Consider the following 23,399-nt stretch of genomic DNA (forward strand, 5'->3'; position numbering starts at 1 on the left):
CACCCGCCACTGGCGTTTCAGTGTTCTGTGAGTTTCTAGAAATTACAGGTTTCCCTGATGGAATGACCCCGCTGAGGATAGCATTCTGACTAGCCTAAAACACTGTGCACCTTCTTTTGTGTGTGCGTATGTGGCATTGGGGACTGAACCTAGGGCGCTCTACCACTCAGCTGCACCCCCAGCCCTTTTTATTTTTATTTTGAGAAAAGTCTTGCTAAATTGCCCAGATTGGTCTTGAACTTGGAACCCTCCTGCCCCACAGCCTCCTGAGTAGCTGGGATTATAGGCGTGCCCACCGTGCCCAGCTGTGCTGTGGACCTTCTGGTGCTGGGTGGCAGGGTGGTTACAGCCTGGGTTGTGAGATCTGACTGGGTTCAAGTCCTGTTTCTAGTATATTCCAGCTGGGGACCCTGGACAAATTCCTTCACCGTCTATGCCTTAACCTCCTTGAGGGTAGCCCACAAGCAATAAGGACACTCACCTCATGGGCTCATGAGGACACAGACAGTTGAGGTACCTAAGAGGGAGCTGGGCAAGGCACGTGGGAAACGGCAGCCACTAATGCAAGCACAGAGCAGAGACTGGGCATGCGGAGCTTTGCAAGCAAGACCCAGGCCTCAGGATCAGGTCTGCTTTGCATGCTGGGCAGCCACTGCCCTGTGTGACCTAGCTGTGACCTCACCTCGTGCAAGGTACTGGGAACCTCCAGAGCCTCCTCAAGTCCATCCCTCCCCTGCCCCACCCCCTCCCCACCACTCGTCCTGGGGGTTGAACCCGGGGCACCTGAGCACCGAGGCACATCCCCAGCCTTTTATGTTTTTATTTTGAGACAGGGTCTCGCTAAGTTGCCCAGGCTGGGTCTGAACTTGTGGTCCTCCTGCCTCAGCCTCCCGAGTCAGTGGAATTACAGGTGTGAGTCACCACACGGGTTCCCAGGTTGTTATGAAGAACAGATCAGAGGGGGCACTGGGTTCCATCCTCAGCACCACATAGAAATAAAAGTATTATGTCCATCTACAACTAAAAAACAATTTTTTTTTTTTTATAAAGAACAAATCATATAATACAGGTAAAAGCCATCCAGTAAGCCAGGGTCACCTACCGAGAAGATAAGCCCCCAGGACACATGCACTTCTTTGTACAGTGCAGCCGCCTGTACACTCCACGGTGCATTTCACAGATTCCTAAATGCACATTTTTTCCCCACATTTTAACATCTTAAGAAATCAAGATGAGCCTCAAGAGCAATAGCCTCTTGCAGTTACGATCTGCGGGCAGGTGTGGTGGCATTTGCCTGGGGTGCCAGTTACGTGGGAAGTTGAGGCAGGAGGATGATGAGGTGAGAGCCGGCCTGGGCAATTTAGCAAGGCCCTTCTCAAAAAGGGGTGGGGGCTGCGGATGTAGCTCACTGGGAGAAGGCCACTGGGTTCGATCCCTAGTACCAAAAAAATAAGATAAAAAAAAGTATTACTTGCTTGCCCAGCATGTGTGAGGCTCTGGGTTCAATCCTTAGCACCACATATAAATAAAGAAATAAAAGATGCATTGACAATTTAAAAATATTTAAGAAGTCTCCCAGCAGATCAGACTGATGGGGGAGGGTCAGAAGTTCGAGGCCAGCCTCAGCAATTTAGCAAGACCCCATCTCAAAATACAAAATAAAAAGGGCTAGGCATGGGGCTCAGTGGTTAAGTATCCCTGGGTTCAATCCCTAGTACAAAAAAAAGAAGAAGAAGAAGAAGAAATAAAAAGGAAGACAGAAGTACAAAAGTCATTTAACTTTAATATAAAATCTTATAAAGAAAGTCACATGAGCTGAATCAAATATTCATGAAGTACCAGGGAGGTCACCACTGGGAAGTCAACACCTTTCTCCCGCCTCCCTTGCCACGTGTTGAAGACCTGGGACACCAGGGACGGGGCTCGGCACGCCGCAGGCGCTGGAGGCAGGAGGTGGCTCATCTCACACTCCTGCTTTCGGGACTTCTTGGTGCTGCTTCTCCTGCCCTGGCCAGAGGTTCCAGGGTGTTCAGTTCTGCAGCCGGGGGAAAGTAAGCCTGCGGGAACCTCGGCTCCTTCCTCGGAAGCAAATCAGCAAGCACAGTGCAGCGGGGAAAGGTCTGGAAGGCATCTGGGCATTTTCAAGTCTGAGGTCAGAGGTCATGGCCGTCGAGCTAGGTCTGCTTCCCCGACCGGAAAGAGAACCTGGGTGGAGAGAGGGGGCCAGGGTGAGCAGAGAGCAAGCCACTCTCCTAGGCCAGGGACTCAGACATTCCTTCGGGCTTCTTAGGGGACAAACCCTATTCCGGGTGTTTCCGCCCTTCAGCCCAAGTCACCCTCTAACCATCCTGCTGTCAGCATGACTAATATCCTTGTTCCACAGTGGAGCAAACTGAAGTCCCCGCAGGACAAGGAACAGGCCCCTGGTCACACAGTGGGCTGAGCAACCAGGAGTTGGGCCCAGAGTCAAATTCTCTGTCACTACCACCCTGACGGATGGCATCTGACAGATTTTTTTTTTTTGGTACCAGGGATTGAACCCAGGAGCACTTACCCCCGGAGCCACACCCCCAACCTTTTTTGTATTTTATTTAGAGGCAAGGTCTCGTTGAGTTGCTTAGGGCCTAAGTTGCTGAGGCTGGCTTTGAACTTGAGATCCTCCTGCCTCAGCCTCCCGAGCTGCTGGGATTACAAGCGTGTTCCTGTTTTTTTTTTTTTTAAAGGGTTCGTGGTAAAGGAAAGATGGCTTTACCATGGTACCTACAATCAGAAAACAGGCCAGTGCAATAAATAACACATCGAGTCTCAGGGAGAACAGATGAAATGCATCAAGGTCTCCCTGGAGACGGGAACACCAAACTTAGGTGCCTTCTCCCTCAGGAAGAGCTGAGAACCACGTTGGGCTGATCCCAAAGCACAACCCCCCAGAGGGGCCGGGGGCTGCGGGGCCAGCCGGCAGGCGTGTGGATGCAGGTGTCTGGGCTGGGCCCGGCCACCCTCCCCTGAACCACACACGCCCCCACCTGTCACTGGTCCCCGTCTCAGGAAACGACACCCCTCCTCCAAGTCGTTGGTGGCGGAGACCTGGCAGTTGTCCTCCCCCAGCCATCTGCCACCGTTTAGTCATCGCCTCCTGACTGCGCGCCCAGCTTAACCCTCTGTCTCCTCTGCCACCCCCATCCGGGCCACCACAGTGAGTGTGACCGCCTCCCAGGGACGCCCGACAGCCAGAGACCCTGTCCTCTGCCGTGCGCAGCTGACTAAGCCATCCCTCGGCCTCAGCCCTGCCGGGCGGGCTCCACGTCCTGGGGACCAAGACGCAAGTCCTTCCCGGCCTGACCCACTTCGCCAGCCACTCCCGGATGCGTTCACTCAGTCCACTGGCCCCGCAGCGCGTGCCACCGTGACCTGGTGGCCGGCTCACGAAAAGCGAGTCCTCACTCGGGCTCGTGCCAAGGACAGAGGTTCCACTTTGGTCACCTCAAGGCTGGAAGTCCAACAAGCGACCCAGAGGATGCCCCGGAAAGAGGCTGCAAGAACTGGCAGTGGAGGCCTTCTGGATGCCTTGCAGAGGCGGAGAGGAGACCTGGGGCGGGGGCACCCCACCGCCTCGGCTTAAAACCCTCTGGTGTCGTCCCCGTGCACCCAGTCGAGGCCCTGTGGCCCCGCAGATGGCCGGGTGCTGAGGCCAGTCCCTCCCCTACCGTCTTCACCGTCCAGCCTCCCTGTCCTTTTGTCCCCTAAGCTATCTGCAGCCTCAGGGGCCTTCATACCCTATGCCCACCTGCCAGGAATGCTCTGCCTTCAGTCTTTATTGTCCTGGGCTCAGCTCAATTGTCACCTCCTTGGGGACGCCTCCCGGGACTCCCCAGGTCTAAAGCAGCCCTGTCACTCTCTCAGCGCCCTGTCTGACGGTCTTCACAGACCGTGGCTATCCAAAATTCCCTGCGAGTTTGCTTCTTTACCAGTTCCCTTTCCTACCCTCGCCCCTAGGGTGCCAGCCCCACCAGCGCAGAGACTGTCTTCTTTACTTGTGTGTCTCCAGACCCAGAGCAATGGCAGCCCTTGATTGATTGATTGATTTCCATCTTTCCTTCTCTCTCCTCTCTCTTTGAAGTGCTGGGGTTGAACTCAGGCCCTAGAACATGACAAGCATTCACTCTACACCCCAACCCATCTTATTTCTTCTCTTTCTTCTTCTCCTTTCCCCTCCCCCCCAGCATAAACAGGGTCTCTGTGTTGCAGGCTTGAGCCGTCCTCCCACCTCAGCCTCCCCTGGACCTGGGACTACTGGAGCATGTCATATGCCCGGTTTCAACATGTGCTGAATAAATGAATGAACCAGGTGCGGTGGCACACGCCTGTAAACCCAGTGACTCAGGAGGCTCAGGCAGGAGGATCGCAAGTTCAAAGCCAGCCTCAGCAACTTAGCGAGGCCCTAAGCAACTCAGCGAGACCCTGTCTCTAAATAAAATCCAAAAAAGGGCTGGGGATTCGACTCTGTGGTTAATCACCCCTGGGTTCAATCCCCGTTTCCAAAAAATAAAATAAATATTTAGCTGGGAAGTAGAGTGGGGGTGGGAATAAATAAGCAAGTGTTTTGTGCTGACGATGGAGACTGTGCATGAGCGGCAAATCATTAACTCAACCCTCTTCTGGAGGTTCGAAAAAGAAAAAAGAAAGAGAAAGAAAAGAAAAGCCTAGCCCAGTGGCAGCTGCCTGTCTTTCCAGCTCCTCGGGAGGCTGAGGCAGGAGGATCGCAGCCCAGGAATTCAGGGCCAGCCTGGGCTAGGTAAGCAAGACCTCATCTGAGCTCAGGGGTGGAGCGCTGGCCCTAGCACGTGTGAGGCACTGGGTTCGATCCTCAGCACCGCATAAAAATAAATAAAGGTATGGTGTCCATCTACAACTAAAAAACTAAAATTAAAAAAAAAGTGCAAGAGACAGAGATTGTGATTCACATAACGAGTCTCCTCTCCACCTTCCCAGTGCTGATGGATGAACATCCAGTGCTCAGACGACTGTCTGGCAGATACCGCACACTGGAGGCCCGGCGCTGGAGGCCCGGCGCTGAGCTTTCCCATCAGCTGCAGCAGCACCCCCACCAGTAGGAGGAACTCCCGGCCCTGGCTGCTGACCGGTCTTCCCTTGTCCCCCCACTTCCCTGAGTCATTGCTTAGTGGTGAGCGCGACTGCCCGGCGACTTACAGCTTCTTCATGATGGTCTTCTCCTCCTTGCTGCTGTTGGCCCTGCAGGCTCTGGTAACCCCAGCACCCTTTCCTCTCCTTCCCGCTGGGCCTTCTCTTGGTGCAATCAGGCCACTGCGGAAAGGGAGACAAAGAAATGGGTTGTGTTATTGCAGGTCTCTTATCTGTGCAGCTATGAAGTGAAGGGTCTTGATAATTATTTCTATATCAGTAACATTATGGCTGAAAGTACTTGAATCAGAGATTTTTTTTTTTTAGATAAACGTGAACCTATTTAATAAATTAAATATGGTGAACAATCTTACTTGGCACCTACATATACATATTTAAGTCCTAACACATCAAGTTTATCCTGACAAATTTACAAAAAACAGTAACAAAGCAAATATTTGATAGAGAATACTACGTGTTTAACAGTAACTGTGGCTGGGTGCAGGGGTGCACGCCCAGTCCGTCATCCCAGCAGCTCGGGAGGCTGAGACGGGAGGATCGCAAGTTCAAAGCCAGCCTCAGTAAAAGCCAGTGCTAAGCAACTCAATGAGACCTTGTCTCCAAATAAAATACAAAATAGGGTCGGGGGCGGCTGGAGTTGTGGCTCAGTGGTGGAATGCTTGCCGGGCATGTGTGAGGCACTGGGTTCAATTCTCAGCACCTCGCATAAATAACTGAATGAAATAAAGTTCCATCTACAACTAAAAAAATAAAAAAAAAAAAATAGGGCTGGGGATGTGGCTCAGTGGTCAAGAGCTCCTGAGCTCCATCCCTGGCACCCCGCCCTCCAAAAATTAGTAACTGTGTACTTCTGTTTAAATGCAGAATGTATACAAAATCTGTTGTGAGTGAAGTAAGCACAGTTTATCAATTAAAAAAAAAAATGAAGGGCCGGGGCTGTGGCTCTGTGGCAGAGCACCTGCCTGGCACGTGTGAGGCCCTGGGTTTGATCCTCAGCACCACATATGAATGAATAAATAAAACAAAAGATCCACTGACAACTAAAAGACATTTTAAAAAAATGAAAACAAAAACAAGTAAACCCAAAAGCTCTTGGGGTGTTTTCTTTTTCAGCTTTGACATCTTTGTGATGAGCTGGCAGGTCACAGAGCAGCTGGAGAAAGCACGTTAACTTGACTGAGATCCATGGAGGACTGCCCAGAAAGACTTGGTGGCTTAGAAGGAGGAGGAGTTGAGGACTGAAGAAAGCTGCTGGCCTCCTGGGGTGTAGAACAGTCACCTGAGGAACTCTTTCCTGAGCTTGAGGGATGCTGGATGGGTGGAGGCTGTGGTTTCCGCCTTTTCCCAAACCAAAGACTCGGTTTCGTTTCGACCTGGAGAAAGCTGACTCAGGCTGGCCGAGCCACTAGACATGTGACATCTCGACGGGACATTGAGCTTCATTCTGGATCAACTCCTGATACCAATTAGCGACCCCTCAGCATCAGTCTTTGCCCCAGTGAGGGGGTGGGAGTGAGCATCTGTTGGAGCGGGATGGAGGCAGTGGGCTGTCACTCTCTCCATCTGCTTTACGTGGCTGTATTTTACCACAGTAAAGTGGGTCACCAAGCGACTGCAAGATGGTCAGCTTTGTTGTTTTCTGACGCTGACTACCAGCCTCACATTGAAATACATCATCCTCTTTTACATCACGGCCAAACTGTTGGTTGTGAGTCATCAGACTTGAAAGAATTTTCCACTTTCGCACATTTCTCCACACCCACTTCGGAAGTGTAATGGCCACATTACAGGGACTCCCTTTCTACACATCTACACAGTTTCCTGCTTTAGACATTTTGAGGTCATAATGCTGACCTGCTTTTCTTTCCGTTCGTTTTTGTAAGAAATCCAGCCATCTCAGCTGAGGAGGGTGTGCCCAGTGAGACGGATCCTGCTGCCGGTTCAGAGAGGACCTGGATCAGCTCTCGAGATGTCATTCCACTGGGCGAGTCTGACTATTGTAGAGTGGCCTGTTTGCCGTCCAAGCTTCTGCAACACAAGGATCACGTCACAGTGGCTCAGCTGTACCTAGGATCAGCTGGCTTTCAAGTAGAAGTTTGTCTTCCTGGGTCCACTTATGGCTATCACTTGTTATTGAATGAACATCGCAGATCAAAGTCTACATTGTTGGACGTTAAAGGAATGTGCCTACTTTGGTAACCAGGAGAGTTCACATTATTGAATTGCCTGTAGTCACGAATTTTGGCTATGACACACGCATAATGAAAAACATTAACCTGAGGGCTATGGTTGTGGCTCGGTGGTGGAGCGCTTGCCTAGCACGTGTGAGGCACTGGGTTCGATCCTCAGCACTGCATATAGACAAATACGTGAACTAAAGGTCCATCAACAACTTAAAAAAAAAAAAAAGGAAAATATTAACCTGAGATTTTTTTTCCCTAGGAGATCAACCAAAATAGAAGGTATCTTCTGCATCTAAGTATTCAAGTAATTCCCCTTCTTCATAAAGCAGTTGAATGGTCTCAGAATCTGATCCATTCTTTTTCAATTTTTTTTAGTTGTAGATGGATACAATGTCTTTATTTTATTTATTTATGTGGTACTGAGGCTCAAACCCAGTGCCCATGCATGCGAGGCAAGTGTTCTACCACTGAGCCACAACCCCAACCCTCTGACCCATTTTCTCCCCTGCGTATCAGAGAATAGCCCTCATAAATGGATATAGATTGAACACTAAAGATGACAAAGTCTCTTGCAGAACAGGCTTCTCTAATGAGTTCACATTTCTTCTCAATTTCTTAACCTTGGGTTCTTTTTCACATGCTTCAATATGTAAGTCATAAAGTTTTTGAAATACAGATTTTCTTCCACTAGATAAATATTTCCTCTTCGGAGGTCTCTGTTGCACACTTTCAATGATGTACTCTGCGCAATACAAAGCCAGTTCTAAGGCTTGCTGCATTGTGGCATCAAGACAGGGGTCCAAAAAGAGAAAACTTGTGTGCATCGATGAAGCGGGGTGAAAACCGTGTCTTTAATATCGATCCTATACTGCTGCTACCCACTTTCACCAGCCGTCTGGGTACTGAGCCTCCACACTAGGCCACAGACTGGACCACCACTTTAGCAGCGTGGGGGCGCTGCCCAGGCAAATGCAGGTTCTGGAAGTGGCACTTCAGTGAATCAGAGAGATTTTGATTGAAATACTGAGAATCTTCCCTCCACCTTCTCAGTGTTGATGACTCTTATTTCTTTCTCTTGTCAAATGGCATTGGCTGGTATTTCAAGCTTCTGCACTTTCTAGGAATGGGACCATGTACAAATTTTCTAACATAAGCCATGTTTTCCCAACCTATTAAATGAGGATAAGAGTTCCTACCTCCTAGGATTGGGGGATTCAATGATATAGTATATGGGACTTGGCAGCATTTCTTAATTAATTCAACAAATATTTATAAAGCTATCTACTGTCCTAGGACATTACAGATACAGCTGGACCACTATATCCCCCGGTTCTACATCAGTGGATTTAACCAATCATGGATCAAAAGTATATTTTTTAAAAAAATTGCATCTGTCAGGCACAGTGGCACATGCCTGGAATTCTAGCTACTCAGGAGGCCCAGGTGGGAGGATCACAAGTTCAAGACCAGTCTTAGCAACTTAGTGAGATCCCAGCTCATAAAGGTGGGGAGGGGGCTGGAGATGCAGTTCAGTGGTAAAGCACATGCCTATCCTGAGCAAAGTCAAAGATTCAATCCCCAGTACTGAAAAAAGTAATTGCCTCTGGGGGATATTGCTCAGGGATAGACTGCAGGCTTATTAAGTGTGAGGTGCTGGGTTCAAGCTCTGGCAAAAATTAAAATCAAATTAAATTTAAAAATACTGAAACTTTACAGATTTTTTTCCTTGTCATTGTTACCTAAATAATAGAGTATAAAAACTATTTTCATAGCAGTTACATTATTGTATCAGGTGTTGTCAGTCATGTAGAGATGACAAAAGGTGTGAGGAGGTATAAGCAAACCCTAAGCCCCTGCAGACTTTGAGATGCACAGGGGTTCTGGGACCTAGTCCTACCGATAGTGAGAACGGTGTGATCCAAACACAACAAACAAAATACCAGCTCTCATGCCATTTACGTTCCACTGGGGGAGGAAGAAGGAAACCGTCAACAAATGAAGAAATACAGCCCAGGGCCAAGCCTTTGTAGCTCCGTGGTGCTGCATCTGCCTAGTGTTGAGACCCTCGGTCAATGCCCAGCACCACACACACACACAAACAACGGAGGCAGGAGGATTGCAAGTTCAAGGCCAGCCTCATCAATTTAGCGGGGCCCTGAGTGACTTAGCGAGATCCTGTCTCAAAATAAAAAATTTTAAAAATGGCTGGGGTGTAGCTTGGTGGTTAAGCACCTCTGGGTTCAAACCCCGGTACACCCCCCAAAAAATAACCTTCATGTAGTAAGCCAGATGGTGATAAAAGCTAGACTGATAATAAATAAGACACTGGGGTCAGGATGGGTCTGGCTGGAAGACGGGGAGAGCACATCGCTGGACAGCAAGCGCACGAGTTGGAGAAAGGCCATTCTCTTTCACTCGTTCCACTGGGATTTGCCAGGAGCCACGTTTCCTAAAATTCACAGACGCCCTTCGCAACACCCGACGACAAGGCCAACAAGCAAGGAGGAGAAACAGTCCCTGGCTCCAACCCGAGAACTTGGTTCTAATTTTAATGTCTGAGAGCTATTCCAGGACCCTCTTAATTATATGATCTAAAAAAAAAGTTCCCTTTTGTCTTGATGCTAGTTTAAATTGGGTTTCTGTCAGCTGTGACCTGAAGAAGCCTGCTCACGGTGACTCCTGAACCGGCGCGACGCGTCACGTCTGCACGAACGAACGTTCTCTGTGTGGTGCTAAATCGTGCCTGTGGGCCCACAGACTGAACTGCGTCCCTGAAAAAGTCACATCTGGAAGTTCTAACCTTTGGCGATGGTGATGGACAGTGGGCCCTTTGGGAGACAATCGGGTGTAGATGAGGTCACAAGGGGGGTCCCGGTGGTGGATTAGTGTCTTTATTGTGGGAGGGTATCGAAAACTGAACCCAGGGGTGATTTTTTTATTTTTTTTTATTTTTATTTTTTTTTGCGGTGCTGGGGATTGAACTCAGGGCCTTAGTGCTTGTGAGGTGAGCAGTCTACCAACTGAGCTATCTCCCCAGCCCGAACCCAGGGGTGTTTATATATTTCTGCACTATATCCCCAGCACTTTATATTTTTTATTCTGAGACAGGGTTTTGCTATATTGCTGAGGCTGGTCTCAAACCTGCCATCCTCCTGCCTCAGTCTCCTGAGTAGCTGGGATTACAGGTCTCTGCGACATGCCTGGCTGGATTAGTGTCTCTATCAGAGACACCAGAGAGCCTTGCTCTGTCTCCCCAGCAAGGACTCCTATGAAGGCAGCTGTCTGCCAGTTCAGCCCTAACAGAAAGGGACCACACTGGCACCTTGACCCCGCACTTCCACCCTCCAGAAATTTCTGTGGTGAAAGCCCAGCAATTGGTGGTGTTTTGTTATAGCAGCAGGAAATGACTGAGACAGCTCTTTCAGCAAGTCAGAGGGCAGGATTCATCCTCCCTACTACTCCTTTCTTTTTCTTTTTTGGAGGGGGGTACTGGGGATTGAACTCAGGGGCACTCAACCACTGAGCCACATACCCAGTCCTGTTTTGTATTTTATTTAGAGACAAGGGCTCACTGAGTTGCTTAGCACCTCGCTGTTGCTGAGGCTGGCTTTGAACTCGCAATCCTCCTGCCTCAGCCTCCTGAGCTGCTATCCTCCCTACTTCTTTCTTTCTTTTTTTTTTTTTTTTTTTTTGCGGTGCTGGGGATCAAACCCAGGGCTTTGTGCTTACAAGGCAAGCACTCTACCAACTGAGCTATCTCCCCAGCCCCTCCCTACTTCTTTACAAAAGGGCTTTGAAAAGGGTGGGCTCTTATTGTTTAATGTTATTACTATTTTTATTTTACTTATTATAATAATGTTAATATTGTTTGATAGTAGGCATCATCTAAAAACTCCCTTTGGGGCTATGAGTGCAGTTCAGTGACAGAGTGTGCACTTAGCATGCACAAGGCCCTGGGTTCAACCCCTACCACCAAAATTAAATGAATAAAAATTAATTAATTAAAATTCCTTTTTTTCAGATGGGTGAGATGGTGCATGCCAGTAATCCCAGCTACTTGGGGAGGCTCAGGCAGGAGGATTCCATGTTTGAGTCCATGCAGGGCAACTTAGTGAGAACCTGTCACAAAATTAAAAGAGCAAGGGATATAGCTCAGGGGTACAGTGCCTGTGGGCTCTATTCCCAGTACTGGAGGAAAAAAAAAAAAATCCCCTTTTTCTTTTATCTATTGTGACATGAATAAAATGTAGTAACATGAACTACTCGTGATTCACATTCTCTCTGGCTCTACCTCTGTTTGGCGTGTGGCTCTCTGCTAATCTAGTCTGGCAATGTCACTTGGCTGTGTCCAGGTGGTGGATGAGCTGGGGCTGGGCACAGCTGGGCCTCAGTGGGCGACCTGGGTCCTCCTTTCCCTGTGACTACCTTGAGCGTCGTCACCAATGGTGGTCCAAAGACAGCGCCCCAAGCATGCAGTACAAGGTGCCAGAGAGCATTGCTTCTGCTTTATTCCGCTGGGCAAAGCAAGTCACAGGGCCAGCCCAGATTCAAGGAGAAGGAATAGACTCCACTTATGTGTATGTGTGTGGCACAGGGGATTGAACCCTGTGTCCCCAGCCTGCTCTACCACTGAGCTACATCCCCAGTCCTTTTATAAATCCTAGTTTGAGACATGGTCTCCCTGAGTTGCTGAGGTTGGCCTCGAGCTTTCCTCCTGCCTCGGCCTCCTGCTCCTGTGTTGCTGGGATTCCAGGTGGGCACCATCACGCCTGGGTAGACTCCGCTTCCTCCTGAGAGGAGGCCTGTTTTACCGCTACAGGCGTGCAGGATGTGAAATACGGACACGGCCACCTCTGGAAGTCACCTACTGTCTCTCTTTGATCACAAATTGTTGTCATCATACTGTCCGTGTGAGTTTGGACCTGCAAACTGATGCAGTTGCTAAGAGAACCTCCTGGTTGGCACACTGTTTTCTCTGGAACTTATATCACGAGTGACTGAGCAGAACGCTGCTTCTCTTGGCCTGAGCCAGATGGACAGAGCACGTTTCTCGTTCTCTGGGAATTAAAAACTGGAAATAAAGGACGTCGCTTTGTTCACTAACAAGCTGCTCCCGGGACTGTCAGTGTAGCAGCTTCTCCTTTTAACTACCTGGGTCTGAACTGTTTCATTAAGGCAGCTCTTTCCACTGGGTGAGGTGGTGGCGCACGCCTGTCATCCCAGCGACTCTCAAGGCTGAGGCAGGAGGATTGCAAGTTGGAGGCCAGCCTCAGCACCTTAGCCAGACTCTGTCTCAAAATGAAAGTGAAAAGAAATAGGGATGCAGCTCAATGGTAGAGCACCCCTGAGCTCAATCCCCAGTATGCACCCACTGCCCCGCAAAAAGACAGCTCTTTCCATTAACAAGGTTCCAGCCTCTGCAGAAGAACACAATAAATTCCTGTTGGCAGAACTCGCTTCTTTTGGCTTTCGCTTCTTAGAATACTACTTTATTGCTTTACTGTGGGATCCGGAGGAATCAATCGCAGGTCCTTGTGCATGTGAGACAAACACTCTACCCCTGAATTACTGCCCCAGCTGTTTCGCTGCTGTTTTATTATTGCTTTATTTTGGTACTGGGATTGAGCCCAGGGGTACTAAACCACTAGGCCAAATCTCCAGCCCTTTTTTCTTTTTTTATTGAGACAGGGTCTCACTGAGTTGCTTAAGGCCTTGCTAAGTTTCTGAGGCTGGCTTTGAATTCTCTTTTTTTTTTTTTTTTTTTTTTTTTTTGCGGTGCTGGGGATTGAACCCAGGGCCTTGTGCATGCAAGGCAAGCACTCTACCAACTGAGCTATCTCCCCAGCCCTGGCTTTGAACTCTCAATCCCCCTGTCTCAGCCTCCTGAGCCACTGGGATTACAGGCATGCACACCGCATCCAGCTATTTTGAGATAGGGTCTCTTTAAGTTGCTGAGGATGGCCTCCAACTTGTGATCCTCCTGTCCTAGTCTCTTGAGTCACAGGGATTACAGGTATGCAGTACCAGGCCTGGTTTCCTGTTTGTTTAAAGATGATAAAAACATCTTTGAAATGGGATGAGGGTTTGTGGTAAAGCCCGTAAGTTTTCACGTGCAAAGAACCGAGCTCAATCCCCAGCACACACAGAAACACAATAAAAGAAATAATACGAGGGCTGTGTGTGGGTCCCTTACTGGGAACTGGACCAGGGATGCGCTACACCTGAGCTTCATCCCCAGCCCTTTTTATTTTATTTCAAGACAGACTCACTAAGTTGCCCAGGCTGGCCTTGCCCTGGTGAGCCTCCTGCCCCAGCCTCCGTGATTACGATATGCCCCAGCACACCAAGCCTTTCATTTTTAGTTTTTGATCAGGGCATGTCCTTAATTCCAAGCTTCCTGAGTGCAATGTGGCATGCACAGGTTCTGGTGTCACATCCCACTGTGACTCCCACTGGCAGCCTCCGATTGCTCTGAGCCTGGGCTCACTAAGGCGGTAACACTGATGTTCAGACTGACAGACGCGGCAAGAGCTTCCTCGCAGCCTCTCCCACTTGTCCTGTGATTGTCTCCACAGCACTGCTGTATGTATTTGAGTTATTTTACTCATTTATGTATATGTGGTGCTGAGACTTGAACCCAGTGCCTCACATGTGCTAGGCAAGCGCTCCACCCCTGAGCCACAACCCCAGCTCCCAAACTTCTATTCTTATATAATTTCAAACTTGCAGTTTAAAAAGTGAGGAGGACAAGGACTTACCACCGACCCTTTCCTCAGACTCCCAGTCCCTCACCCTCCTGAACCAGACCCAGTGAGGCTGGGGGCTCTTCCCTGCAGGGTGGCTTTCCAAAGACGGAGGAAGTTCTCTTACCTAACCCAGAGCGTCTGCTGTCAAAATCCCGCACTGATCTTTTAAGATGGTGACTCAGCCCCTGTCATCCCTTTGATCAAAACTTTCTCATCAGACTGACAAATTAGGGCTCCTCCCTGCCCCACCCCGCTGGGAGCAGCTGCCTCTGCTCATTCACCCCCAGTGGCCTCCCTGACTCACCAACTGGAGAAAGACCCCCACTCCCATTTTCCTGCCTGGGATAACGTGTTTCACGTTCTTCCTGTGTGTGTGTGTGTGTGTGTGTGTGTGTGTGTGTGTGCACGTGTGCAGCACCCGGGATCCACGGGGCCTCGGGCGGGATAGACAAAGGCTCCAGGCCTGGGGCGCCTGCTCAGCCCGCGCTTCCCGACGGCCTGTCTCCCCACGGACCAGCCCGCCTTCCCTGTTCTCCTTCCCCAGTCTGTTCACTGCTGGGCCCCGGGGCCCAGGACGGTGCCTTGCACATAGTAGGTCTTCGGTAAATGGGTTGAATGGTCGCCGGGAAGCCCGGGCGGGCAGCCCACCTCTTGTAGCACTGCAGCTCCTCCTGCGCCACCAGCAGCTGGGACTTCAGCTTGTTCCGCTCCTGCAGCACGTCCCGCAGCTCCTGCAGCGTGAAGCGCGGCCGGCTGGGGTCCGTCAGGTCCACCACCATTTTGTCTGGTCCCAGGTTCACCTGGAAGAAAGGAGGCCACCGTAAGGGTCTCCTTGGAGACCTCGGGTGCGCACCCCAGAAAGTGCGGGTCCTGTCCTGCGGCTCCCAGGAACCCCGAGAGCTGAGATGGCACCGCTGGGAGGTGGGAAAGAAGCAGGATTTCTGAGTACGGTTCTGCAGGAACAGGGATCCTGGAAGAGCTGACCCAGGACTGCAGCAGAGGACGGGCACAGAGTAAGCAGTGTGTCCCTATGTACGGGAGGGAGGCGAATCAGAAAGACCCGGTTTGGCCGGGCACGGGGCTGCACACCTGTAATCCCTGTGGCTCAGGAGGATCACAAGTTCAAGCCCCGCCTCAGCAACTTGCCGAGACTCTGTCTTCACAGGAGTTCATGTTTAAAATACAAAAATTGGGGCTCGGGGTGTAGCTCAGTCATAAAGTGGGTGTTTGGGACGGGCAAGGCCTTGGGTTCAATCCTCAGCACCACATAAATAAACAAATAAAATACAAAAAGAAACCAGGTGCAGGGAGTGGTGCGTTCCTATAATTCCAGCTACTTAGGAGGCTGAGGCAGGAGGACTAAAAGTTGGAGGTCAGACTGAGCAACTTGGCAAAACCCTGTTTCAAAATAAAAAAATAAAAAGGGCTTCCAGGTGCCGTGGCGCATGTCTGTAATCCCAGTGACTCAGGAGGCTGAAGCAGGATAGCAAATTTGAGGTCAGCCTCTGCAACTTAGCGAGACTCTGTCTCAAAGTAAAATCAAAAGGGCTGGGAATGTAGCTCAGTGGTAGAGGGCCCTGATTCAACCACCAGCACTACAAAATCAGCACACAAATGAATGAATGAATAATAAAAAGGAGTGGGGAGGTAGCTCAGTGGTAAAGCACCCGTGGGTTCCATCATTAGGACTAAAAAATTAAAAATTAACAATTAAAAAATTAAAATCAGCTAATTAATGAACTAGTTAATGGGGAGAAGGGAAATAAGTGTAGAAGGTATCAGAGTTGAAACATCTCCCTGCGACCATCTTGGTAACAGTTGGTTCAAGGAAGACTGGTGAGCAGCCTAAAGCCTTCCAGGAAACAGGATAGTCAGCACAGTTTCAAAGCATCTTCCTGCTGGCGACTTATGAATTAGAAAGGACGCAAAGGCACCTCTACACTGCAGAGATCTTGCAGGTGCCCCTTAACCAAGTGGTCAAAGTTCACATCACCAATTACGACACCTGACCGGCCGTGCCTGCAGGAGGGTGCACTCAGAGCGAATCATCAGCGGCTTTCCTGCCAGAGGTACGTGACTTCAGTCCCCTCAGAGGAAACATCAGAACCAGCCCAAATCGAAGGGCATTCTGCAAACCAACCAGGGCACCATCTTCAGAAATGTCAAGGTCATGAACGATAAGGAAAAGCTGAGGAGCTATTCCAGATCAAAGGTCCACGCGACCCGGGCTGGATCGTCCTCGTTCCTTCTCTTTCTTAGATGGTGCTGGGGATTGAACCCAGGGTCTGACGCACGCCCTGCTTCAGAAAAAATAATGACATCAAGAACATAATGTCGCTGATTTTTTAATAAGGACGTTACATTAGCTCAGCATTCTATCGCCTTTCTTCTCTACACACGATCCTTTACATAGTTTAGTAAGAGTGTGTCTTATGAGATACACAATGGGGCTGGGGCTGCGGCTCAGTGGTACAGTGCTTGCCTGGCATGTGTGGGGCACTGGGTTCGCTCCTCAGCACCACATAAAAATGAATAAATAAAAATAAAGGTATTGTGTCCATCTACAACTAAGATATAGATAGATAGATAGATATGAGATACACAATGAAGTATTTAGGGACAAAGGATCATAATTTCTACAGCTAACTCACAAATGGTTGAGCAAAAAATGAAATGAAACAAAAATCATACACACATACACACACCTGAAGTTAACCCCTGAATTGGGACCAAAGGTATGCAGGTGTTCATTATACTTCTCTGGCAACTCTTCCTTAGTTTAAAATATTTTCAGATTAAAGTTAAAAAGTAAGTGCAGGTGAGACGCATGTGCCTGCAGTTTCAGGCACTCCCGAGGCTAAGGCCAGAGGATCACTTGAGCCCAGGAGTTTAAGACCAACCTGGCTGGGTGCAGCGGTGCACACCTGTAATCCCAGCAGCTCAGGAGGCTGAGGCAGGAGGATCACAAGTTCAACGCCAGCCCCAGCAATGGTGAGGTGCTAGCAACTTGGTGAGCCCCTGTCTCTAAATAAAATACAAAATAGGGCTGGGGGTGTGGCTCCGTGGTTGAGTGTCCCTGGGTTCAATCCCAAGTACCCACCCCCACTCAAAAAAAAAAAAAAAAAAAAAAAACCAACCTGGGCATGGGGTGTGGAGGCTCATGCCCCTAGTCCCAGGAATTTGGGAGGCTGATCCATTTTGGCAGCTTGATAAAGACCTTATGGACCCTATGTTCGATTCTCCAAAACAACATTTGAAAATTGATAGAAATGGTGGAACGGCGGCTAAACCAGGTGGAGGGTTTCATTTCCATAATCTGAGCGAGGAGGGTCACAAATTCAAGGCCAGCATGGGCAATTTAGCAATTCCCTATCTCATCTCAAAATAAAATTTAAAAATGGTGAGGTTGTGAATCAGTGGAAGAGCACCCTGGGTTCGATCCCCAGTAACAGGGAGGAGGATGTTATAAGGTCATCAACTGAAATGACACAGAGCTATCAAAATATTGTAAGGCAAGGCAGGAACTGTAGCTCAAGCCTACAGTGGAAGCAGCTCGGGAGGCTGAGGCAGGAGGATCGCGAGTTCAAGGCCAGCCTCAGCAACTTGGCAGGGCTCTAAGCAACTTAGCAAGACCCTGTCTTAAAATTAAAATAAATAAATGAATAAAAAGGGCTAAGGATGTAGCTTGGTAGTTAAGTGCCACTGGGCTCAATCACCAGTTACTCCCCCAAATATATATACATATAGAGAGGCAAATTTGTGATTGGTAAAGCTGCTTCTTTACTAAATAACAAGATCTAGTCACAGATTTAAGAAACGACTGAGCAAAAAAATGTACAGATCTATGCTATAATGTGACATGAAAACATACGTGATTTCTACTGGTGGTCTTCCTAAGTATTGCTCATTTATGGGGTAACACTCCTAATTGAGGAAGATGATACATATGTTCTCTGGAGGTTAGTGAAAATGAAAATACTTTTTGTTCCCAGGTCAGTTCATGTTCTTTTTGAAGTAAAGCATCGTCCCCTAGATAAATCCAGGAACACCAAGTCCAGAACCCTCAGAGAGGACAACTGATAACACTGTACAATGGGATTTTTCAAAAGTCATTAAAAAGAAACAAAGCAGCTCTTCATACCCTGATTCAGTACAACTTTCAAGCTGTGTTAAGTGAAAATAAGCAAGAGGCAGAACAGCGTATGGGTTACAATAACATTTATGTTTTTTAAAAAAGGAAAAATACGGTCAATTTGCTTTTGTTTGCTCAAGTCTCGGAAGGCTTGGGGCAGCGTCTTGGGCCTGTGGTCCCAGTGACCCGGCAGGCAGAAGGAGGAGGCTCACAGGTTCCAGGCCCACCTTGGCAATCTACGACCCCAGCTCAAAAAGCAAAAGGGCTGGGCTGGGGAGGTAGCTCAGCTGGTAGAGTGCTTGCCTCGCAAGCACAAGGCCCTGAGTTCAATCCCCAGTACCACCAAAAAAAAAAAAAAAAAAAAAAAAAGCAAAAAAGCTGGGGCTACAGCCCAGTAAAATGGTAAGGCACCCCTGGGTCAATTCCCAGTGTATGTATGTATGTATTAAAAAAAAGGATCTTTGGATACCTAGGAAATTGCTCATTCATCCCCTGGAGGGGAGCTGAGTGCAAGAGGAAGAGACCTTTCCAGGCAAGCACCTTCAGAATGTCTTCACCTCTTGGGGTGCTGGGGTGGATCCCAGGGCCTCCCTCAGGCTGGGCCAGGGCTCTACCCCTCAACCACACCCCCAGGCCCCTCTCTTCTTTTCTTGGTACTGGGGGTTGAACCCAGGGGCGCTTTAGCCCTGAGCTAGCTCCCCAGCCCTTTTATTTTATTGAGACAGGGTCTGGCTGCATTGCCCGAGCGGGCCTCCAGTCTGAACTCCTCCAGCCTCCAGCCTCAGCACTCCTGAGTAGCTGGCTCCCAACCCCACTCTTTTTTTTGGTCTCCCAGCACTGGAGACTGGACCCAACCTATCCCCATTCTTTTTTTCTTTCTTTTTTTTTTTTTTGCGGTGCTGGGGATTGAACCCAGGGCCTTGTGCTTGCGAGGCAAGCTCTCTACCAACTGAGCTATCTCCCCAGCCCTATCCCCATTCTTAAAATTGTGGTTTGGAAGTTTATAGAGAACATAAAAAACTTTACACCCAAAATACAAAGAACCCAATCAATAAATGGGCTAAGGAACTGGGCAGACACTTCACAGAAGATATACAGGCGATCAACAAATACATGAAAAAGTGCTCATCACACCTAGTAATTAGAGAAATGCAAATTAAAACCACCCTAACATTTCATCTAACTCCAATTAGAATGACTATTATCAGGAACACAAGCAATAATAAGGGTTGGCGTGGATGTGGGGAAAAAGGCACACTCATACATTGCTGGTGGAGTTGCAAATGGGTGCAGCCACTCTGGAAAGCAGTGTGGAGATTCCTCAGAAAACTTGGAATGGACCCACCTTTTGACCCAGTTATCCCACTCCTTGGTTTATACCCAAAGGACTTAAAATCAGTATACTACAGTGATGCAGCCACATCAATGTTCTTAGCAGCTCAATTCACAATAGCTAGATTGTGGAACCAACTGAGATGCCCTTCAACTGACGAATGGATAAAGAAACTGTGGTATATATACACAATGGAATATTACTTGGCCATAAAGAAGAATAAAATTATGGCATTTGCTGGTAAATGGATGAAGTTGGAAAATATCATGCTAAGTGAAATAGGCCAAACCCAAAAAACCAAAGGCTGAATGTTTTCTCTGATAAGTGGATGATGATATATAATAGGGGTGGGGGGGTGTGGCGGGCAGAGGGGAAGAGAAGAATGAAGGAACTTTGGATGGTGCAGAAGAAAATGGGATGGGAGGGGGTGGGGAACAGAAAGATAATAGAATGACACAGACAGTATTACCCTATGTACATGTATGATTACACGAATGGTGTGAATCTACATCAGGTACAACCATAGAAATGAAAAGTTATACCCCATTTGTGTACAATGAATCAAAATGTGTCTGTAAAAATAAAAAAAATTTAATAAAAAAAGAGTAATTGTAAATTGGAAAAAATTGGGTGTATGACATGAGTAAACATCTTGATGTTTATTCTACTGACTTTATTTGTATGATTGAAACAGTAGATAATTTTTAAATAAAATACTTGAATTGAAAAAATAAAAAATTGTGGTTTGGAGTCTGACCAGGTGGCTCACACCTATGATCCCCGGGACTCTAGAGATGGAGGCAGGACAATCTCCAGCTCCAGGTCATTCTCATCAATTTAGTAAGACCCTGTCTCAAAAATTAAAATGGGCCGGGGATGAAGCTTAGTGGTTAAGAACACTTGGTTCAGGGCTGGTGATAGAGCTCAGTTGGTAGAGTGTTTGCCTCGCAAGCACAAGGCCCTGGGTTCAAATCCCCAGCACCGCCAAAAAAACCCCCAAACACACACTTGGGTTCAAGTCCCAGTATAAAAAAAAAAAGACTGTGTCCTGTGTATTGGAAAGAAAATGTGCCATTTCATCTGCTGCCTCATGACACTCGTACACTTTGCCCCATGTGAGAAGTCACCCAGTCCCCTGCAGACCACAGGTTCCGGGCCAAAACGGGACTTCCTCCATATGCTGTGTCTGGAGATCAAGTGACCAAGAGCAGCCAGTGGAACTCCCAGCAGGTCACTGAACTCTTGACTCTCCACTGCAGACTACTGCTCATGACCCTGAGCCACCTCACAGGACAAACACTGAAGTAGAACCTCACCTACAATTCCATGGCCCCTGTGACTTGGGAACAAGTGAAAGAGAAGAAAACAGGGAGGGGCTGGGCTGCTCTCTAGCTCAGTGGTAGAGCATGAAGCTCTGAATTCAATCCTTAGCACAGGAAAAAAATAATAATAATAATTTTTGACTATACAAATAGAATAGGAGGCCAGGCACAGTGGCACACACCTGTAATTCCAGAGGCTCGGGAGCCTGAGGCAGGAGGATGGCAAGTTCAAAACCAGCCTCTGCTATTTAGTGGGGCCCTAACCAACTTAGTGTGACCCTGTCTCAAAATAAAACTTAAAAAGGGCTGCGGATGTGGCTCAGTGGTTAAGTGCCCCTGGTACCAAATAAATATATAAATAAAATACATAAAAAATTAAAAATAGAACAGGAAAGAAATATGCCTGTGTAACAAGTAGAGTAAGGGCAAGTTTGGGTAAATCATACCTTGAAATGTCTGTTTCAATATTAGAGAGTGAGGGCTTGGGGTGGGATCAGCAGGGGATTCCTGGGACTCACCTAGCAGACTCTGGGCTCTGAGTTCCATGCCCAGCATGGGGGAAAGAAAATCAAAACCAATAAAAAACAATAGTCATGTAAAAATGGCATTTTGTAAAACTAAAGTATAACACAGTGAAATTCACTAATCTTGACTTTAGATTGATGATTTTTAACATATGTATACATCTGTATAACCATACCCCAAGTAAGCAGGAAATGTGTAGTTAGCAGGTTCCTTTCTGCCCACTCTCCCCCATTCTGCCTCCTATACCTAAAGGTTCTTATGCCTCCTTCTTGAATTTTATACAAATCTACCACAGGTTCTTTTTCACGTCTAGTTTCTTTTTCTCAATGTGACATCTGTGAGCTTCATCTAAACTGTTGTATCAGTACTCAGTTTTTTCATTGTTGTGTAGTATTCCACTGTAGGAACATATCACAACGTACATAATCTATTCTGTCGAAATCAAGTCCTTTCCATTCTGACATAATCTTACTAAAGCTGCTCTGAATCTTCTTGCACATTTCGTTTGTGCTCATATGCACTAATTGCTCTTTAGTTCAAATGTATCTTATTCTAGTCCAGTTTCTCAAAGTGCGATGCAGGATTCACAGCATCAGCATTACATGAGAAGTGGCTAGAAATACAGATTCTCAGGCCCCACTTCAGACCTGCTGAATCAGGAACTCTGGGGCTGGGACCTGGCCATCGGTTTTAAGGACAACTCAGCGTGCGTGACTGTCACCTATGTTAAAGCTTTAGGCAAGCGCTCTACCACCGAGCCACCTCCCCAGCCCTGTAAGCTAAAGCTTTGGAACCTCGGATCTAAGTCAAGGTCAGAAAGGATGGGGGGCTGCTGACTTAGAACAGGGCCCAGAGTCCGTCACCAAGTAAGTGCTCAATAAATGTCTGAAGAGTCGAAGTGAATCGTTGTGAGCGGCTCGTCCAGCAGAGGCGAAGGGCCTCCCTGCGGTGGGCGCCTCCGCGTAGGGGGCTGCAGGCCGCCCCCACGACTCACCTCCCCGCGGGCCGGCGGGCCCCCTCTCCGCAGCCCCTCCACCTCCTGCCTGAGGTTGTCCCTCTCCATCCTCAGCTCCTCGGCGGCCAGGCTGCCCTTCTCCACCAGCGCCTCCAGCATCTCCAGCACGCGGACGATCTTGAACTGCAGCTGGGTCACCCGGGGGTCGCTGCCCAAGGCCATCAGTTCGCGGCCCACCACGTAGGAGATGTCGTACACGTCCTCGGTGGTCAGCTGGAAGGGGCTCTTGCTCAGGACGCCCTCGGGCCCGGCCTCGTCCCCCTCCTCGTCGTCGTCCTCCTCCTCCTCCTCCTCTCGCACGGGGGGCTCCTCCATGGCCGCGGGACCCTGGAGGCCACCACCGGAGTCGCTCGCTCGGAGTTTCCAAAGGCTCAACTTCCTCCAGGCACCGAGAACTTTCCGCCGGGCCGGGTCCCCGCCTGCCCAACCAGCACCCGGCGGAGGGTGGACTCCGGAGGGCGCCGGCGGGGCCACTCCTGCGCGGACGCGGGCGCGCGGGGCCGCGGATGACCCTGCCGGAGCGCGGCTGCAGGATGTGGTTTGGGCCGAGCAGGAGACGAGAGCGAGCGCAGCGGAGAAGAGGAACCGGGAGGCAGGGAGGCCCGGGCGGCGGCGGCCGGGGCAGAGCCGGGGGGCGGGGCCGCGGGCCGCCGTTGCCATGGAGACGAGGCGGGGCTTCCCGGGCCGCCCGGACGCGGGTGGAGGCGCCCCGCTTCTTCCCCAGTGAGCTCAAGCTTTCCAGCCCAGTGGTTTGCAGGTGCGGGAGGGGAGGTCCGGGTCTTGGACGGAGTCCCGAGGCCTGCGTTCTGCACAGCTCCGGGCCAACGGTCGCCAGGACCCTGGGGCATCTTGACTTGGCTGGGATCCTGAACGAAATGGGGAAGACCTGCCCGGCTCACTCTGCCGATTCCTCTGCTTTACCAGCGTTGCAACCTTGGCAAGTTACTGGAACCTCTCAGCCTCAATTTCCGTCACTGTAAAGT

The 23,399-nt window shown here is 49.1% G+C and overlaps 1 protein-coding gene and 1 pseudogene across 1 annotated transcript; both read right to left on the minus strand.

The window, feature by feature from the left end:
* Positions 1–1,763: 1,763 nt before the first annotated feature.
* Positions 1,764–23,051, minus strand: Rilpl2 (Rab interacting lysosomal protein like 2). Its single transcript, XM_047562688.1, has 4 exons — positions 22,396–23,051; positions 14,738–14,889; positions 5,209–5,322; positions 1,764–2,205 (listed from the first exon to the last, which is right to left on the minus strand). The coding sequence occupies exons 1-4, from the start codon at positions 22,729–22,731 to the stop codon at positions 2,175–2,177; spliced, it is 633 nt and encodes a 210-aa protein (XP_047418644.1). The 5' UTR covers positions 22,732–23,051; the 3' UTR covers positions 1,764–2,174.
* LOC124991855 (transcription factor SPT20 homolog) lies at positions 6,270–8,468 on the minus strand (annotated as a pseudogene).
* Positions 23,052–23,399: the final 348 nt, after the last annotated feature.

The sequence above is a fragment of the Sciurus carolinensis genome, chromosome 8 (genome assembly GCF_902686445.1).
Source record: "Sciurus carolinensis chromosome 8, mSciCar1.2, whole genome shotgun sequence".
NCBI lineage: Eukaryota > Metazoa > Chordata > Mammalia > Rodentia > Sciuridae > Sciurus > Sciurus carolinensis.